The 20667-nt window shown below is 40.6% G+C and overlaps 2 protein-coding genes and 1 long non-coding RNA gene across 10 annotated transcripts in view; 2 read left to right on the top strand and 1 right to left on the bottom strand.

The window, feature by feature from the left end:
- MUC2 (mucin 2, oligomeric mucus/gel-forming) overlaps nucleotides 1–3931 on the top strand; it is a 61896-nt gene extending 57965 nt beyond the window's left edge. The window contains exons 49-52 of the mRNA XM_082196131.1: nucleotides 662–790; nucleotides 1730–1769; nucleotides 2427–2565; nucleotides 3358–3931. Of these exons, the coding sequence (XP_082052257.1) occupies nucleotides 662–790; nucleotides 1730–1769; nucleotides 2427–2565; nucleotides 3358–3652 (603 nt within the window). The 3' untranslated portion in view covers nucleotides 3653–3931. The remainder of the gene's footprint in view (nucleotides 1–661; nucleotides 791–1729; nucleotides 1770–2426; nucleotides 2566–3357) is intronic.
- Nucleotides 3932–9900: 5969 nt separating this feature from the next.
- Nucleotides 9901–11116, bottom strand: LOC309540566. Its single transcript, XR_014223356.1, has 2 exons — nucleotides 10668–11116; nucleotides 9901–10112 (listed from the first exon to the last, which is right to left on the bottom strand). It is a non-coding gene; the product is annotated as an uncharacterized lncRNA (long non-coding RNA).
- A 622-nt stretch (nucleotides 11117–11738) lies between these two features.
- Nucleotides 11739–20667, top strand: part of LOC309540502 (mucin-5B-like) — a 45104-nt gene continuing 36175 nt past the window's right edge. For 5 of the 8 annotated variants that reach the window (XM_082237415.1, XM_082237414.1, XM_082237413.1 and 2 more), the window contains exons 1-12: nucleotides 11739–11849; nucleotides 12114–12228; nucleotides 12954–13041; nucleotides 14016–14152; nucleotides 14495–14720; nucleotides 15341–15466; nucleotides 15761–15878; nucleotides 16607–16745; nucleotides 17853–17954; nucleotides 18488–18557; nucleotides 18672–18809; nucleotides 20432–20596. In XM_082237415.1, the coding sequence (XP_082093541.1) occupies nucleotides 11749–11849; nucleotides 12114–12228; nucleotides 12954–13041; nucleotides 14016–14152; nucleotides 14495–14720; nucleotides 15341–15466; nucleotides 15761–15878; nucleotides 16607–16745; nucleotides 17853–17954; nucleotides 18488–18557; nucleotides 18672–18809; nucleotides 20432–20596 (1525 nt within the window). In that variant the 5' untranslated portion in view covers nucleotides 11739–11748. Of the gene's footprint in view, nucleotides 11850–12113; nucleotides 12242–12953; nucleotides 13042–14015; nucleotides 14153–14494; nucleotides 14721–15340; nucleotides 15467–15760; nucleotides 15879–16606; nucleotides 16746–17852; nucleotides 17955–18487; nucleotides 18558–18671; nucleotides 18810–20431; nucleotides 20597–20667 lie in introns of those variants that run through there. The other 3 variants (XM_082237417.1, XM_082237419.1, XM_082237418.1) reach the window with 3 other exon arrangements.

The following is a 20667-nucleotide window of genomic DNA, read 5'->3' as shown; positions in this document are numbered from 1 at the left end:
TATTAGGACGGATAGGTCAAAATGGATGTATTGAATAGTATAGGCGAATTATGCAGCATGGAAGCTGAGGACAGGAAGTCAATGATAACGTAACTTACAGTTTATGTTAAAATTTACAGTTTATGTTAAAATGTTAAAGTTTTTTTGTGAAAAATTAATAAATGGACAAGTGAAGCAAAAGCAGTTAAAAGCAGATAAAATGAAACAAATATGGTTTTAGTAGTTAAAACAAAAATTTTTTCCCCCATTTGCACTTTTCAAATTTCTCTCTCTTTCCCTTAGCTCCCTATTCTTCTTATTCCACTTATCTGATGCTGACAGTTTACAAAAGCTTCCTTGCTTAGTTACCAGGGAGTGATTATGGTTTGCTGCAGGTGAACAAATGAGTGCCTATTTAGTTGCAACTCCATCCTTAATCACTCCCTCACATGCTTATTTTCTGTTCCTTCATTCCCACAAAACTGGCCTCAGACCTGACTGGGACTATTCTTGGGTAAAGAGTCTTACCTTTCTACTGCAAGCTCCCTCCAACCCCAATATTTTAATCTTCCTTATGGGCCCTTCTACCATATTGGCTGCTCTGCTATTCATAAGAAAATACACATTTAGAAAACAGGAAGATGTTTTGCCAGTATTTAATTTGTTTCCTTACCTTGAATAGCCTGGTGAGCAACGGAGTGCTCCACATGACAACTGCACTATTTACAGCTGTGTGAACATACATAGGCAGCTGGTCTCCTCCACCTCTTCAATAAGCTGCCCAGCATTTAACGAGGAAGCATGTCAGCCTGTGAGTAAATACTGAATATACACATTCCATCTTGTGAAAACTCCTTTAATTTGATTAGCCCACCCTATGAGCAAGAGCTGTTACAGTTGGATTTTGTGTTGAATTCTTGGCTTATCTGTCATTTTAAAGTGATGGCGTGAAGGAAAGAAAAGATCCTGCATGGTTGGTAGTGTCATATAAATGCAGTAAGGTAAAGATAAAGGGACCCCTGACAGTTAAGTCCAGTCGTGGACGACTCTGGGGTTGCGTGCTCATCTCGCTCTATAGGCCGAGGGAGCCGGCGTTTGTCTGCAGACAGCTTCTGGGTCATGTGGCCAGCAGAACTAAGCTGCTTCTGGCGAACCAGAGCAGCGCACGGAAACGCCATTTACCTTCCCACCGGAGTGGTACCTATTTATCTACTTGCACTTGGACGTACTTTTGAACTGCTAGGTTGGCAGGAGCTGGGACCGAACAACGGGAGCTCACCCTGCCGCGGGGATTCGAACCACCGACCTTCTGATCGGCAAGCCCTGGGCTCAGTGGTTTAGGCCACAGAGCCACCTACTCACTGCATTAAACATGTTCTACTCCCCATGAATTGGATCCAGACCAAGTTAGCTGCACTTAGCTCTCATGGAAATCAAAGTCATGACTAATGTAGGTGTAGCTACATTCTTCGTCTGAATCTGATGTAGTGTAAAGAAAATATCTGGTGTATCTTCAGTTATATGCATAAATTGCTTTCTTAATAAAATTTTTTAGTCAACAGTTCCTACTGTTAAGGATTAAAGGTTAAAAAAAAGTTTAAAGGGAACAAAAAGAAACTATTCAACACACATAGACTTCTAAACCAAAGGTCTCACCCCACTGGTTCTTGAACCTTACTTCATTGTCAGGTTGGGGGCTTTGCGCTGTTCTAGTTGGATATGCAATTCAATAATACATTTTTCTTCCTAGGACACCATTGCCTATTTGCCCAGTGGCTGCTGTAAAACTTGTAAGTATCATAAATTATATATCTATGCCATCTCTCTATGTGATAAATAAATAAGCACAGTGTTTATCATACTCTGAGTACAGCCATGAGTTATCTCTGAGTATGGCTTAGTTGAGTATCACCCAAACAAAAAATAAAATGGGCCAGTTTGCTTTGATTTGCAAACTATATTCAAAAGAAGTGGGTTTGCATATTTTTACTGTAACTGCACTCTTAATATCTTGCTTTGGTTTAGATGCTCAGCTTTATATCTTGGTTCTCCTGAAATATGGTACTTTTGTCCTGCAGGTGATTCCAACCTTAAAACTAGCACATAGTGAGGGGATGCTTAGTACATCCTTCCCTAGCCTCCTCTCCCACATGGCTAGGAGCCATTCAGGCTGCACTCCTGCAAGGCTGCACTTTCCTGGGAGTAAACCCCATTCAAATCAATGGGGCTTACTTCTGAGTAAATATATAGAGGATCTTTGTGTCAGTTGTGTTACCAAAATGCATTTAGGGCTAAATATTGGCTGAACTTTTACATTTCTTGAATAGCTACATACTATGGCATGCAAGTAATTTGGTGCTACTCATAACTCAGTCCAGATGAGCAAAAAAGCTTGATGTTCCGGAAAACATTTGAATAAAGGTTTTTTAAAACATTTTATCCTGCAGGCAAGCCCAAAGATAGCCCAGTACCAGTGCCACCTTGCTCTCTCTCTGAAATGAGGGACTATATCGTTCATGATGGTTGTCGTTCAGCAGACATGGTCCCTGTGGCCCAGTGTGAAGGACACTGTGGAACTTCCTCAATGTATGTAAAGCCAAATTACAATAAGATCCTGCAATGCATTTGTACCCATTTGTTTAATTATTCAAATTTAGTAATGTAATCAAATTTACTAATGTGATTTTTTGCAAGTAATTTCTCCTAACATGCATTTCTGTATGTTTTCATTAATATCTTCACTTTTATGCACACACAAAAATCAGATCAATTCGTATTTTGAAGAGTAGCTATGTTTTGGTTCACATGTTGTTCTGCAAAGTGTGAATTTGACAGATTTGGCTTTAAAATGCACACTGAATCAAATTTCTCCTCCGTCTGTAATTGGTAAATATGTATAGGACTGTAACCCCAATCTTTTAGCTGCTATGCTACACCAACATCAAAACTTATTTTCTACTGTGAGAGCCAATTTGATTTCAATACTTCATACCCTCCAACAATTATTATTATTATTATTTATCCAATGAAAATAGGGGCATCCTAGGGAAAAGTGGGACATTCTGGGATCAAATAAGAATGGCTTCTGAAAATAGGGACACTTGGAGGGTCTGGTACTTTGGTCTCTTGATCCTCTGTCTTAAAAAAATAAAACCCAGAACAACCAACTAGCTATGGTGGTTTAATTAGAGACAGCACATTATTTAAAGTGCATCATCCTCGATTCAATATTATGTGGAAATACCGGAATCTTGTCATTTAGCAAATGAGTTGCGCAAACACAAGTTTCTCCTAATATCACCCACCACTAAAATTGCTCATAATTTCAATCTGTGGCACAGAGTAACTCTTTTTCACCTTCTTGTGCTACAAAAACAGATACTCTTCTGAAGCCAACTCCATGGAACACAAGTGCACTTGCTGCAGGGAGTCAAAAGTATCCGAAAAGGAAATAACACTGGTGTGCCCTGACGGGAAGAACAAGAAACACAAATACCTTCAGGTGGACTCTTGCGAGTGCCTCAACACCGAATGCAACAGTTCACACTCATCAAACGAGTCCCAGAAGAGCACAGAAGAAAATAGCAGGGAAGACTCCCAGGAAGATGAACTGAATGCTGTGGCTCGTGTCAGGAGGGCCATTAGTTCGGTGAAGAGAAGGATGGGAATATAATGAGCTAATCAACAGGTTACAAGTGAAAAGAAAAGTTATACAGGGACAACCCATGGTTTCATTTTTCACAAATAATTCTGCGCTTGCCCTTACTTTCCACGGGCCTCTTAAATCTGTGCCCTCTTTGACTGTTTCTCCTTATGATCGCTTTATTTATTTGTGTTAAACAAAAACAAAAAAAGTGCAAGTCGTTTTTACCTGAGTGTAACAAAGTTTTATGTTTTGGACTTTTGAATCGTTTTCTTTTCTTCTTTAAATAATTAAAAGCACATTTAAAAAGTGAAGTCTCCGCATCCAGTTTTGTTGGCAAACACCTGCACTCTTGGATTTCCTAAGCCTGTGTGAGCAGGAGCTTTGCTTTAGGAGTTCGAAGAGAAAATGGCAAAATCTATACATTTTCTAAAACAACAAATGGCCTGTCCACACACCATTTGTGCTCCATGGGTTTAGTTCCCTGGTATTTTTGTTCTTTTCAATGTCCCTGCGTGGCTTCATTGAACTTTTAAGGAGTTCAGTAGCAGCTATATGCTGATGATTACTAGCTTTCCCCTAGAACATTCCCTCTCAAACCAGCCCTGCATTTCCAACTGCCTGGCTGCCTGTGATTTGTGTCTCATCAATAGATATATAAGAGGGCAGTGATTTCTGTCCTAGGCAGCACTGTTTTCATTCTGCTGCAGTTCAGTTTCACCCAAATACTGCTATTCATCTTGCTGGCTGCTATTCAGTCTAAGTCATAACATACATTTATCTCAGTATAATGGAAATGCCAAGACAATATCTTAAAATATCATTGTGATATAAACAAATGGTCATAGGGATAAGGTACCCCATAGAAAACCCACAAGGCCTGACTGAAAGCATCCTGCATGGATAAAAGAGTCAGGCTGGGCACTGGATACGGCCCAGGGTTTATGGAGCTTCTACAAGCCAAGGTTCCTAAGCTTCGGGCTTTTCCATTTGGGAGTCAGAAATTAATTTTTAAAATAGGATGTATATGTTCCAAAACATCAGCTGATTCACTCAACGTCCATACAAAACCATAGTAGTTAGGCATAGCTTTTTTGAAATAAAAGTGAAACATCAATGAATATTAACCTATTACTGTTGTCATTTATTTACCTCATGTATGCTATGGGGCATCCTAAACAAAAGTTATATTGAAGATTTAACTTTCATCATAACTATCTAGAATTTTTACACTTCCTCGTTTTTTAATTTTAAAATAAAGTTAAATTTTAAAAGAAAGTTACGGGTAGTTGTAGTCACAGTCTTAAATGTTTTGCTGGTATTGCAGGTCTTGGTTTTCACCACTACAGGGCAGCCTATGGCTGAACATGTAAAAAGGTGTGGAGTTTCAGTTTAAAAACAAAGACAAGGACTTTCATGGGATTGTACTTTGAATGTATTTTTTCAATATTGTCTGCAAAATTCCATTATCTAGAAGTATACATAATAAAATTAAAATCTGAGATGCTCATAGCATGATGCAGCAATGAATAAGTTGTCAGTGTCAGCAGCCGTCCAAGAAAACACTTTAAATTAACTCATTTCAAATTCACTTGTGGAGACACAGTATGACAGCAGAGAAAATAATTAGCCATTTGCAACTTATGAGCTGTGAATGTGATAATCACATACCATAGGTAGTAGGTGCAGTCTACTCATGCCCAAGAGCTTTCTAATAAATGGGTCAGGCACAAGACAAAGATTTCAACTAGCAAAATATCATTTAAAAGCATGGCATATAGCCAATATTTCTTAGATTTAACAAGCATTACATGTTAACCCTGGATTTCCACTTTGAAAGCCATTTAGATTTGTAACATTAAACTACCTACCCCAAGGTGACGTGGCCTATTTATGACATCAGAGCTGTTAACCCAATGAACGGCAAAGGGGAGATTCTCATGCAAGAGGGCCTATTAATCAGCTTACAATGGCCCACTTAAGACTTCACAGAACACACTCACGCACACTTACAGAATATTGAGCAATGGCAGCAAAAGAGCTCTGGTATACCGAGAGGTCATTGGAGATCTGGGAGGGGATTAAAAAAGCAGTTGTTGAGGGAAGTGCTAGTTTGTGACACGAGTTGCTGGAATTTGTGTGTGACAGCCTCATGTGGTGAACCACTGAACTGCAGGCGGCAGTGTTCTCATTGAAGAACCTTCCTGTACTGAACTGACTCCACTCATCCAGGTTGACTAATGAATCCTTATCAGAGGAAAGGTGTATAAAGGGCTTCCTGTTCAAACTGAGCCTTGCTTGAGGAGCATGTTTCTGTATCATTGGTTATCGTTTTGTCATGACTTCTGGTTTTCTCCTTGTTCCTACCACCTAGTTTGAATGTGAGCCAGTGTGGTGTAGTGGTTAAGAGCGGTAGTCACGTAATCTGGGAAACCGGGTTCGCGTCTCCGCTCCTCCACATGCAGCTGCTGGGTGACCTTGGGCTAGTCACACTTCTGTGAAGTCTCTCAGCCCCACTCACCTCACAGAGTGTTTGTTGTGGGGGAGGAAGGGAAAGGAGAATGTTAGCCGCTTTGAGACTCCTGAAGGGGAGTGAAAGGCGGGATATCAAATCCAAACTCTTCTTCTTCTTCTTCTAGTTTGCCCTTCAGTCCTGACTACTATCCTGTGTCCAGTGACTTTAAGTTCACAGTTCCTGGGTCACTTCAGACTACTGTCATGGCACAGCCCTCTGGAGGGAGGTCTAATGACACAACCAATGGATTTTCAACACGGTACTTCTGTATATGTCATCAGATGATGCTATCCTTGTGGCATGTTCTAGGTTGCAATCAGCAGGCTATAGAATAAAGACTTGTGCTGCAACAACACTGATAAAATGCATATGAGAAACCATGACCCCACTGTGGATATTATTGCGGCATGCTTTAAAGCTGTTATTGCTGTGCTTGGAGAGCTGTGTTTCCTTTCCTTATGTATGTATGTATCAAAAGTTAACCAACAGCCACAGACGACTTGTAACAGAAGCAGTACCTTCATAACTCCTAATGTTTTTTAGGTGTGGTGAATCAGCTCCAATTTACCGCCTTCATGAGGTAAATCATACAGTTAATTTTTAAGCTGTGCAGTAACCGAAACCAAACACTGCTCTGTGGCAAATGATCCATGAAAAATGTTGTTCCAAAGACCATAGCTCTGTGACAAATGGGATTTATACCTTAACTGGTTTGTAGGCCAGAGGTGAAAAGTCATAAATTTTAACATGTCAGTCTACAGGGCAAAGACATTTATGAAACATCATTGGTAATAGTTCTCTGTCATAGTGTCTATTCCAATGCTGTTGACTATAGGAAACTCCAGTGATGGTGATAATTACTGCAATTCCTAAATTGAAAAGCACAGTAATTATATGTAAATGATGCAGGCTCTTGCATGTAAGGCATCAAGCACTGCACAAACATTTGGAGATAGCCCATGCATGTATAAGTCCAGATAAGCTTTGCTCGATCCGTTGTCCTACAAGCAAAAGGAAAAAGCTGTTATCAAGGGTGTGCTATGATCAACTCCCGCCCGGAAACTGATCAACTCCCATCCGGAAACCAATGTCCCCACTGTGGAAGGACACGTGGATCCAGAATTGGCCTTCACAGTCACTTACAGACTCATTGTTAAAACCGTATTTATGGAAGACAATCTTACTCGGCTACGAGTGATCTCCAAAGAAGAAGAAGATGATCAAGCAATACTGATATTAGGAGGCTTCATAAACATGAGGGGGCTGTGGGCTCCCCTGGCTAGCCCCAGCACCACTGGCTATGTGCTTGCTGGGTGTGTAAAGAGGCCCCAAGAGGTTGCTGAGGGAATGAAGCTTGTGGACTGAAGACAGTTCACAACCCCTGGTGTCAGGCCATATTTTGATTATTAAGGTTTAGGACTCTTCCACTTCTGGTCAGGTGCCAAGAAATCCTTTCCAGCTGGGTAAGAAGGAGTTTGCCAACTGTCAAATGCTCTGTGGACTGCCCCGGTCCTTTAGGCCTGGATCACCTAAGGTGTGCATTGAAGCAATTTACCACAGTCACAGTATGTTGGATCAAAAGGCTCACTATTTTTAGTCTGGAAGGAGAAAAGCTTCAAAGGCCAAAGAGATAGCTTAAACGTAACTTGCTGGCCACATTCCTCTCCTACCAGAGAAGCAAGAGAAGCGAAATGAATAGAAGAGAGAAAAGTCTATACATGACCATGGGAACTTCCTTCTCACATAGTAAAAATACTGAATGACTTGACCCAGGAAACTGGGAGCATGCACTAATACCTAGAGGCAGATTTCATGAGATCCCAGGCCCACAGGAACCCACCCCACTGAGATGGGGAGCCTTTCGTAGAGATCAAGACTCTGTTTTACCCAGCAGGGAATTGCTTCCTGGCACCTGCCTAGAGTTCCAAGCTTGAATAAACCTGAGATTCAAAGATTAAATTTGAGATTATAGAATCCAGGAACCAAATGCCTTTTGTCATTTTATATCTGAGAGGGGGGGAAATGGTTTTCTTTCAGTCCTCATGAATTAGTACCATATAAACGTGTCTCTAAACCCAAGAAAGAAATCCTGTCCTGGCAAATATTTTTCAGCTTACCGCCTTGTATAGGATAATGGGAATGAAGAAGGGAGTACAGTTATGGATTTTGTTCTTACTCTGCAGTTGCTGTGAGGGCAAAACTTTGGTGCAGATAGGTAAGAAAAGTCTACTACTATTTATATTCCATTGTTACATGTCTGATCTGATCTTCATGTAAACAAATGAAATAACTACGGACATAATCTAACAACCTGTAAGTTTAGGAAAATTCAATTAATTTCAGTTATAAAAAATAAGCACTTGTTTATCCCTCTTTTATATTAGTGGATGTAAAAGTGCTCAGCTATTGTTCAGTTATACCCTTAAGGCCAGATTCAGCTAACTTGCTGCACTAGTGGAAGCCGGCACAGTAACTCCTAATAGTTCAATGAGGCTTCCCCCTTGTCTCCCCCGTGTGGCAACATGCCTTCCCCCAATCTGTTATGGGGTTTGAACAACACACAGAGGGGGCAGGGAGAGGGGAGATAATTGTGTCTGGCAAACAGAAGTTGACAGAGATATCCTATTGGTGTGATGTTGAATTCCACCCTGTGTTTCTAGTTGCATAGAGTACACAGATAGAGGTAGAATACTAAGCAATACACATGCACCCTGCCTTTTGTCCTTGAGTGTCTCTTCGCTAGCTATCCTATGAGTACTGAGAAGAGACTTGGTTTAGATAATTTATACTGCAAGATATTGTAGCCATTTTATTTTTATGGTGTTTTTTTATAGAAAACAATGTCACATATTTAGTAAAATAAATGTAAATATTGAGAATGGAGTGCTGTAAGTGGAAACATGATTGGTTCAATATGCCATAACTGCCTTGCTACAGTTCTCTGTCTTCACAGGTGACTTGGCAAACAATGGGAAAAAAGACTTGAGTTTTCAGGGACCAGTTCTTTCATGTACTACCTTTTCCCTGTTCTTTACCAATATTTTCAGATTTGTATATTTGAAAATAATCTCTTTTTGAAGTTTATTTATTTATTTAGAACTGAACTGAATAGTCTCTACTTTTGATTTTGAGTCCAAACAAGAAATAGTGATTGACTGGCACCTCACCCCCTCATCCCGCTATAACCCTGCACACACTTTCTTGACAGTAAGGTGTATGGAACTCAGTTAGGCTTTCTTCTGAGTAGATATTAATCACATTGATTGATTGAGCATGGAATGAGTGATATCACAATGCTAACTCATCAGTCAGATTTGGCTGCATGAACAGAACTGGGGCCAAACTGAATGTGAGAGGTAATGTGAGCATCTAAACAAACAAGCAATTATTATCACCACCACCACCACCACCATCATACCATAGTGGCTAAGTAATGAGAGGCTTCATTTATTTCTCTTTTGAAAGGACCTTGAGTCAAAAGAATTTAGCTTTTATTGGATGTTGTATTTTTCAGATTTATATTGTTAGGTTGTGAGATGCTTTGCAAAGGCCTTGTCCTTGAAAAGTGGGATATAAGATCTAGATCAATAGATTATAGTGATGAGATGATAGAAATGATTTAGACCACCTTTCACCAAATAGTCCCAGACTTTTTGACTATATCAAAATTATAAGCAAAATATAATGTTATTAATTACATAAAATTATATCACATGGAATGGCCAGTTGAAAAAAGGAAGACTAAGATATTCATGAAAAATAGTTAGCATTATGTCAGCTTTATTTAATACTGACTTAAAATCAGAAGTCAATGTTGGGCTGATATATCTATAAACTCAGTGTTGGCAACAAACTCTTTATATATATTACACAAAGTGCTTTAAAAAGCACAGAGCCATTGTCGTTTTTCTGTCACAATTCCTGGGACCCCTGTTTCTGTGAAGACTCCCAGGCACTTCAGCATAGCTTAGAATTCTGTGTTATGGGGACAAAATAAATCTTTAACAAAACCCTCCAAATTCCAAGGTATTTCATAATACTGCAAAGTTCACTGAACATGAAAGAAGTGATGTGAACTGTGATAGCCTTCTTTCTTGGTATTTCCTACAAGTGTCACATCAGTATGTTACAAGGCCATGTCCTCTGTTCTCTCTGTGTCCCACCCCCCCACTGCTGCTTGCTAGGTTGGCAAATAAGACCGTAACCCAAAAGCAGTCCGTCTATTCAAATATGAAAAATTCACTGAAATAGAACCCCCTCTTGCATGTCACAAAGCACGCCCATTGGCAGTGTTGTGCAGCCTAATCCTGAAGAATTTGGGTCTAATCGAGAGAAGGCTAGGCTCATTTAAGTCTCATAGAAATCAATGGGACTGGATCACCCAACTGCAACCAAGTGCCACTGAAAACAAATTATTATTGACCCAGGGGCAGCCCATCCCATTTTTCTGCCTGAGGCTAAATGGGAAGGTGGTGCCCTGCATGCATGCCACCCATGCCCTCTTGACACCCCTGCTAAAGCTTCACTTACCAGGGTCGTGCAGCTTCTGAGAAGATCTTACAAGAGCCCCGCAAGATTGCTCTGTGAATCCAATGATCCAGCTCAGCCAGGAAGAGGGATGTTCAAAAGCATGATGGACACATACATGTTTGCCCATGTTGAAGATCTGTGTTGTTCATTTCACCCTCTCCCTCAAAAAGTTCAGACTCTGTTTAATTAATTAAACTTATTCGTCATTTTTAACCTAAATAACTAAGCAACTTACAGTAAAAGCAAGCAACCAGATACATTAAAACCAGGATAAAAGAAAACAAAGAAAAATCTAAAGACAGCTCTGGTTTTTTTGTTTTTAAACTAGATTAAAACATCCCACCCACTCACAGAGGCTATGGATAATTAAAAGCCAAAGGCATGATGAAAAAGGAACGTTTTCCCCTCACATCTAAAGATATGTAACTATGGTGCCAGGCCATATAAATAAATGTTTGCAGAGCATTTTATCATTGCCACCATCCTTATTTTCTCTGCAGTTCAGCGTCCTGCTGTCACCACAAGTGAATGTTCTACTTGGGGTAATTTCCACTTTCAGACATTTGACAGTGCAAAATTTGACTTCACTGGAACTTGCCGTTATGTTTTTGCTTCACACTGCAAAGACAGTCATCAGGACTTCAGTATCCAGATAATGAGAAGCATCAAGGCGGGGACTGCCATCTATTTCACGGCCACTATAGATGGAGTGCTTCTGGAGGTCAAAGAATCAGGCATCACAGTAGATGGGAAGACGTGAGTTGTCTCAACATCTGTTGATAGTCTTCTGTTTTCTCATGAATGCTCTTGTGTACCAGGAACAGTGTTTTCTTGGGTCTGAAATCAGAGAGCCAATGCTGAGAAATGTCATACAGTGGTAGCCCCAGATTAGGGTGATTTCCTACACTCAGGACCAACATCAGGAGCTCTCATGCTTCTTCAGGCAGCAATCATTAACATGAGCCCCCAATGGCTGGTCTCTGACATGCAGGCAGCCCGGCAGGCAGCATCAGCATGAGGTCACAAGTGCCACTCTGTGTCCTTCAGCCAAGCAGCATCAGCATGGTACATATGGGTGCATATGGAGGCATATTGGCATATTGGTATGGTGCATATCGAGACATATTGGTCCGTCTCTCACCAAAAAGACAGCAGCAACAACAACAACAACAACAACAATATGTGAGCGCTCTCTCTCTCTCTCTCTCACGGGCGGGACCTGGCCAAAGCAGAAGTATGTGAGCACAGCCAACCTCTGCTTCCCATCATTCCCATCCGTCCTTTTGGTTGTCTGAGGGGTTGTCTGAGAGGGGAGAGATCAAAGCTGAGAAATGCCCATTGAGCTTAATTAATAAGCTCAATGGGTTGGGGATATCTTTAATCTTGAGACAACTAGGATGCTTGTTCGTTTGTTTTATTTAGTTTTCTTCTTTTTCTTTCTTTTAGGATTCTTCTGCCCTTCAGTCTGAGGAGTATCCTAGTAGAAGATACTTATCCTTATTTCCTAATTACCTCCAAACTAGGCCTGACTCTCAAGTGGAATTGGGGTGACACTCTCCTAGTATGAAGCTCCAGTTAGTTGGATTTGTTTTAGTGAATTTTAATACATGTAAAATGTGTTGAGTAGCCACAGTCTTCACACACTGCCATCTTCTAGTGAAATTATGAACAAAGGGGATACACATAAAGCTAATTTATTTATATAAATAATCATTTTGTGAGCCCTGGAATTATGTTTGGAGTGAGACAATCGCACAACTCCTTTCTTGTTCTACTGTTGAGAATGTCAGGAAGATGGCAAAGTTTTAGTTAGTATCTCTGACTTTATCAGTAGAATAGGAAGCCACACAACCCAACACCAGCTTGTGTGCTTAAAAATTGACTAATTACGGCCTAATTGTGGCACAGTCATTTCTTTCCCCCTATACACACACACACACACACACACACACACACACACACACTGTTTAAAAATAAATAAGAGGAGTATTTAATTCCATGTTCAGAAAGAGAATTCCATGGAGTAAATACTATCCTCTGTGTGGTAATACCACTGCAGCAATTGTGCTCAGTTTCCAATGGGGAAGCCATGATGGTGTCCTCCAGATGTTGTAGACTACATTTGCCTTCACCCCTGACCATTGTCCATGCTGGCTGGGGTTGATGGGAGATATAGTTCTATCTGGAGGGCAGCTCAAGCTGAGACCGTACTATGCATTATAGTTATGAAGGTGTCTGTATATATGTGTGTTTAAAATGTTTGTCTTTTTGCCTATTTTTTCTTAGCTGGATTTAGAAGATACTTACAAAGGGAAAACATGTGGTTTGTGTGGAAACTATGACGGCAATGATAAAAATGATTTATTCCTGCAGGGTAGGATTTTTTAAATATATATAATTGGCTATTATTATTATTAGAAACCATCACATTTGTATCCTAACCATTTTCAAAAGATCTCAGGAATTGTGGCTGGATTTGTGGAAATATTTCCCCATTTTACCCTCAAGACAACAGAGATCATGACTGGCCTCAGCAGTGAGATATATAGCTGAGATACATACATACATTTGGGGTAAAATCTAATCACTGTCCTCGGTAAGGTAGCCTAGGGTGAAATATTTAGTGAATCTGGGCTGATATCTGAACTAAACAAAGGAGGATGTGAATTTGTCACTCAGAACTCTTATTTCACATGTAATAAGGTACAGTGGTGCCCCGCAAGACGAATGCCTCGCAAGACGGAAAACTCGCTAGACAAAAGGGTTTTCTGTTTTTTGAGCTGCTTCGCAAGACAAATTTCCTTATGGGCTTGCTTCGCAAGACGAAAAATGAAAACGTCTTGCAAGTTTGTTTCCTTTTTCTTAACACCGTTAATACAGTTGCGACTTGACTTCGAGGAGCAACTCATAGAACGTGGTGTGGTAGCCTTTTTTGAGGTTTTTGGTGATTTTTGAAGCTTTTCCAAAACTTTTCTGACACTGTGCTTTGCAAGACGAAAAATTCGCTAGACGAAAAAACTCACGGAATGAATTAATTTCGTCTTGCAAGGCACCACTGTATTCCTCTTGGCATTCTAAGCAATACCTTCTATGTACAGGCTGACTGGAAGATAAATGCCTGCTTCCTTTTTTCTCTTTATGCAGAGCAATTGTACACACTGTGAGTACAGATGCAACTATTTGCTTATTTATTCATTTGTAAAATAAATTAAACTATAACGGTACAAACTATATGCTTTAAATCATGGATGGGTGATTGCTGGGTTCAAAACTGAGAGTAAGGCTGTAATCCTAAACCCGCACATTGACCCTGCACAGTAAAGTCCTATTACTGGTGGGATTTTACAGGCTATCCACTATTCCCATGGCAGTTTGGAAACCTTCAGAAAGTAGATGATCCAACAGAGAAGTGTTCCGATGTAATGGGAGACAAAAGAAAGCAGCAAGACAACTCTCAACAGCAAGATAAATGCAAAAATAGATACGTAAGTTGCACTGTTCATGGTATGTGAACCCGGCTTTGCTTTCTATTTGATCCCTCTAAGGGCAGCAGCTCCTCACTGCAAATGTTTCCCTATTCACTTTAGTGGATGTAATTGCTCCACACATGCATAAAGCTATATACATGGAACTTCCCCCTTCAATGAAGTTAGCAGAGGTGACAGTGTTCTCAGCAGCAGATAGACATACTTTGACCAGGGAGCCAGAACCTCACATGTTAAGTACCAAAGCAACGCCACAGAAGTCAGTAAATTCATGGTACTGATGCTATACATGTAAGATCTCCAATCTCCCCCTCTCTCCCCACCACTTTCTCTCTTTGACAGAAATCTAAGTGCAAGGAAGCCCTATCCCACTTTGGGAATTGTAAGAGCGTGGTTGCTACCGATGATTATCTAGCCATTTGTATTCAAGATATGTGCAGCTGTTCTGAGAAATCTTCTCATTCTGACCTGGTTGCCAGCTGTGTATGCAGCACTCTCAGTCAGTACTCCCGGGACTGTGTCCGCAAAGGTGGAGACCCTGGAAAATGGCGATCCAAGGAACTCTGTTGTAAGTAAAGAAAGATTGACCTTTAATTTATTTAACAGCATGCACGCGCGCGCGCACACACACACTCACTGAAACAACATGTTAAAATTGCATGTCTGAGTAGACTTGCCTAAACAGAAAAAAGGATTTATCAGATGCTGAAAACAATGCAGCAAATGTGGCAGTCTAATATCAAGGGGCAGGGAGTTCCAGAGTATAGCTGCTGCCACACTGAAAGATGGATTCGTGTAGAACGAAGATTATGTGGCATTTGTAAAAGTGCAAGTTTCACAATCAAAGTGGTAAGGTGGATGAATATTATGCAATGTGATTCCTTACATAGACTTGTCCCAAGCAGATATGGGTTCATTATACCAATACTAAAGTGAATGGGGTCTGCTTATTACAAATCGGCTGTGGTTTGTGCCTGTTGATTCAAGGCTCAGGGAAAGACTTTGGTATGCTTTGGAATCTTGTAAAAATGGTACAACCACAAAACATTTTCAATAAATGACATCTAACCTACGTTCGTCATAAGAATGGAAAGAATGACTGGAACTGGAAGTATGCTATCTATTTTAAAAATCATATTATAAATTTGAAAACTATCAATAACATTTTTACTTTGCTTGGGTTTGTAGTCCTGAAATGTCCAAACAACCTGGAATATGCAGAATGTGGAAGCCCCTGTACTGACACCTGCTTCAACCCAGAAAGGAGCAAAATATGTAAAGCCCCATGTACGGATGGATGCTTTTGTCCTAAAGGTAGAAAATTGACCTGATCTATTATCCGTAATTTGCACGGCATTTTAACTGAGCAAAGTAGTATTCCAAACTTTCCTTGTGCATCCTGTCAACACTCCTATGAAACAGGTCACTGAATATGCCCATTTTACAGAGTGTGGACCAATAACATTACTTGTTTTGTTTTTCATCATATTATTAAGTGATGTCTGCTAACAAGTGCAATAACTTTCACATATTTCCTACCAAGAATAAAATTATGTGTAGCATTTATTTTTCCCCTTCTAAGCATAACTCAGCACTGTGTTTGAACAGGAAGCATTCTCGATGACATCAAGGGCAAAAAATGCATCCCAATTGGCAGCTGCCCCTGTACCTTTCAAGGCAAAGTCTATGCAGCTGGAGACACCTACGCCACCCCCTGCCAAAACTGGTACTGTTAAAAGCTTGCTAATAATGATGTATCATCTTGAGGGAGAACTGAGAGAACTGGTTATTTTATGCTAAAATCAAAGTCTGGAGGAGATTCTCTTTTGGAAGTTCGGAACCAAAACTTTGAAATGCAACAAATCCAAGCCCATTGCATCTAAAATGTCCCCCCCCCCGCATTTACTGGGGTGCAAAACTGAAAACCCCCAGAAACGTTCTCAGTAAAAAAGTCATCTTAGAAAGTTCAGCTCAACTCCAGCTGATTGTGGAGAGAGCAGAAAGAATTACATGGCAGCAAAGCATCTTCTTGACCAAAGTCTGTTTTGGGGGCCTAATCCAGCCCCTGTGGACGTTTATTTCCTTGGGTAAAATCCTAAAAAAACCTCAACAACTTCAACCCTAAAAAAAGGTTAACAACCTTGGACGGCCCTTTGGTCGGCCCTCACGGCCCTTCACTTCATCAAATCTGGCCCTCTTTGAAAAAAGTTTGGACACCGCTGGTTGACCAAGCAGCAATCCCTGCTTTCCACTCCTGGCCCATATTCCATGCTATTTCAGCCAGCATTGGAGAGGAAAAGAGCTGCTGTGCTTTAAAGTGCATTGAGCTGAGAAGCTGACTACATAATTTATACCCTGCTTCAACTTCTTGATTCTGGAAAATGTTCAGGGCTGGTCACATGTGTTTTCTGTACTATTGTTATTGAGGATTAAGCTACTCTTTCGGTCTTGTAGTACTTGCATGAGTGGAAAATGGTCCTGCATATCACTGCCTTGTTCTGGAAACTGTAAAATAGAAGGTGGATTCCACATAACAACATTTGATAAGAAGCAATTCGTTTTCCATGGCAACTGCAACTATGTCTTAGCTAAGGTAGGGGATTTTTTAAAATTGTTTGAGACCTTCTAGGAGCAGCAAATAGACACCAACAGTAGTGCACTGAGGTTGCATAACATACCTCAAATTAAGCGTCTCATTAAATGCTTTGTTCCATGAGACTGATAAACTGTATTGTAAATGTAGCCCTTTGCAATTGTAAATGAGCACTAACCAATTGGGGCCTTTCACGTTCATACAGCCATATTCTGCATTGTATTTGCTGTTGCAACTGACTCATTTCTTCCCCTTTGAGTATGAGGAAAATGTGATTTCTCCGCACCTGAATCACAAACTTGAGAAAAATACACAGATTGTGCATAACTCCTGAGTGACAAGGACACATTTCTTTTGTGGGGGAAAGGGCTTAAGTGCAGCTCTGTACATTACATGACAAACATGCCATGTACCGGTATAGGTTAAATGAAATTACACTATGTTTTTCCTGCAGCAAAAAAATAAATAAATAAAATGTGTTGATGTCGTGTGTGTCACATGTGGATTTAATGACCATGTGTCTGTGGATCATGGTTAAGCAAACAAACCAGATGTGTTCACAGCATGCACTATGCAATGTATATGTCATCCAGCTTTGCTACTGATGACGGAAACAGCAAGCACACATGCCACATGAAATATGGATTTGCAGCAAGTCCGGAACTAGGGTGGGGGGAATCTTGTCTAAATCATTTTGAGAAATAAGGCTTAAGTGTTTTCACCATCTGCTGAATAAGGCCCACTAAATTCATCAGGACTTAGGCAGTACTCAATATTATGTCCTACATATATGCTGAAAGTTACACCTGTGTCTAATCTGTCTGAATTGAGAGCATTGGAAGGTTCTACATCTGAAAAAATATGCAGGGAAAATGTTAGCTTTTTCCAGTTTGTCTGTCTTGCAAGTAGGTGTGTGCAAAACTTTCCCCTGTTATTATAACAGCACTGACTCCATGTTAGGCAGGGGGGAAAGAGGCCATGTAGACAGTGTTCAGCATCCACTGCCCATCTCCTCTACAAGAGATTTGCAATGTGTCAGATGAACATACACCCTGGTTGCTGGCCACATCCACTGCATTAATGGTGTATTTCCCTCTTCATTTTCAGGACACAGATGGTTCCTTTGTGGTCATTGGAGAGATTGTTCAATGTGGAGTTTCCAAGACTATGACTTGTCTGAAGAATGCTTTAATCACTTTAGGAGCCCTTGTAAGTTACTAGAGTTACAGTATGTCTAGAAGTGCTGCCACCACCTGTCAGAAATGCAGAACAATCTGAACTCAAGGAAGACAATGGAGTAAATTATACTGGGATAATTACCCTATTCTACACTCTGTTCATGAGTGGGGCGACTGCTGGCTGAGTTGGTCTGAGCTCAGAAGAAGGAAAATGAGCCTTTAAAATAAAGTTTGACGTACACCACCCTTTCTGCAGGAAACTTCCACTGGATTTGTCTGTCATATCACCAAGCTGAATAAAGTTTGGAATAGGGCTAAGTCTCCCCTTGTGCCATCTTGCCCTTGCCACTTTCCTGGAATGCCCCTTTTTGGGAACTTATCCTGGCCTCGACTCAGCACCAGATGAGCTGGGGTGGAGACTTACACCAACATATCTTTGACTGAATCAGTTTAGCCAAAGACTCGCCTGTTTCAAACTCCACCTCTGACAGATATTGGATTTGGATTGCTCCCTAAGTGCTTTGTCAGTGTTCATGCATTTCTTTATTTTTCCTTTCTTTGCAGAGTATAAGAGTCTGTTCCACTGGAGATGTTTATGTCAATAATGTCATTGCGGTATTGCCTATAACTAAAGGTCAGCATTCAGTTTCACTCCAAATTTCCAATGAAAGCTATGTACCTGTAAGGTGGTTGCTTCTACTTGGATATAGTTTTTAGCTGAAGGCAAGTTCTGTTTTTTTTTTATTAGATGGCATCACACTCTTCAGACCATCTACATTCTATGTCAACATCCTGACTTCTTCAAGGGTACAAATTCAAGTACAACTGAAACCCATTATGCAGATCTTCATAACAGTAGACGAAACTTATCAAAACCATACTTCTGGTATAGTATTTCCCCATGCATGAACTCCTACTGTCTTTTAGTAGATTGTAAAAAGTACCTTGAGATGCTTTGATTTCATGAAATATTCGCAAACTTTCTCAAGGATAAACTGACATCACAAATGTCTAGAGCAGGGATGGGGAACCTGGAGTTTTTCCCAACTCTCATCAGCCCTGACATTTGCTCTGGCTGACTAGGGATGATGAGAGCTGGAGTTCAACAACATCTGGAAGCCAAGCAGGTCACCCACCTCTGGATAAGGCTACTTAAAGCGATCTTTTATTCAAAAGAAATTTAGTTCTATCTTGATATGTTTGTCTCATATTGGAATGTTTGGAATAATTGATATCAAGAATCTATATCTTGCCAATGATATTTTCCTTAGTTTCCATGCTTTTGTCTGACATGTCCTGTTCTCCTGTTCTCTGGAGAGCATATGAAGCCTGGAAAGCCAAGTGTTATCAAGGAACTGGGGAGACAAAGTTATTGCGAATCCCATTCCACCCTTTGCTGCAGATATGTGGATTGTTACATGTCCCATGTCTGTTTACATTCCAACACAGATTGCTGGCGTGAGCAGAACTTCCGCTCTGTTTTTAGTCTCTCTGAGAAGACGGCAAGGAGAGAAGCCATGTTTTCTTTGTCTTGATTTATGTAGAATAAATGCGTAGTTTAGTATCGTGTCCATGCCTCAAACCTCATCTGTTGTGCAGTTTACACTGCTGAGTAATGTGTGCTTAAGCCTGCTCTGCAGCTTGAGTCACAGAGGCACATCGGGGAGGATGGTCGATGGATCTCCGCAGCGGCAAGGCTGAGAAAGGAGGCGCTCCAGCTGGGGCTGAGCCAGCTGGCTTTTCATCCCCCGATCCCAACAAAAGTGTCTCTGGGGACAAAACATCCCAAGCACATTGCTTCCATTTTACTCTGTCAGGTGTGATGCTGCTGAAATGAGTTAAGTAGGTTGGTCAATGCCCCCCTCCCCTTGTTTGCCCATGTATCTGAATCGTCATTGATGAGACTATGGAGGAAAGGGATGCAGTTGCCATCTCCAACATTGCTACTACCACCCTCAAGTGATAGGTAGATGCAGGATTGGGGGCAACAGGCTCTCTGAAACGAGAGAGAGAGAGAGAGAGAGAGAGAGAGAGAGAGAGAGAGAGAGCGCCAATGAACACATGTGTGTGCTGTGTTTAGTTTGCTGTTGTGTTCCTACTGTTGCATTGTAAAATGCAGTCTTACAATGATTGATTAAGTGCACTCAGTTAGGATTACTTTATTCTGGGATTGACTCATCATGCCACCAACATCAGTTCTAGTATAGTCTAGTGCAGTATGAGGCCTGCTTCTAACTATAGTTAAAATAATGGGAACCTAGCTTTCATAAAGATCCTTACATATTGTTACATTTATGCATTTTGATCTACATCCCATTCATGAATAGGTATCATTAGACTTTCAGAGCCTAAATCTAGTTTTCACCCATTTGTTTGTCCTTTCTTTAACCACAAACAAGGCTCTCTTTCTGCTCTGTAACAGGGTCCTGAATTTGTTTTGTTAGATAGGCTGTTTCAAAGACTTTGTCTGTCTGAATTTTTGTCTTGTACCTTCCCATACCTACCTAGGCCTTTGTGGAAATTTCAACAATGATCAGGCAGATGATTTTCAAACCATCAGTGGGATTGTAGAAGACTCTGCTTCAGTGTTTGGAAACTCATGGAAAACTATGGCCAGCTGTGCTGATGTTCAAGACAGCTTTGAGGATCCCTGTCAGAAAAATGTTGATAAAGGTATTATATTTTCTCTTCATTTCATGCTTTCCCTAAATGCAGCACTTTGTTTTCCACCATGAGAGGAATGA

The sequence above is a fragment of the Podarcis vaucheri genome, assembly GCF_965113315.1.
Source record: "Podarcis vaucheri genome assembly, chromosome: 1".
Taxonomy (NCBI): domain Eukaryota; kingdom Metazoa; phylum Chordata; class Lepidosauria; order Squamata; family Lacertidae; genus Podarcis; species Podarcis vaucheri.
The sequence above is the reverse complement of the archived record's forward strand: the minus strand, read 5'-3'. Positions and strand labels throughout refer to the sequence as shown.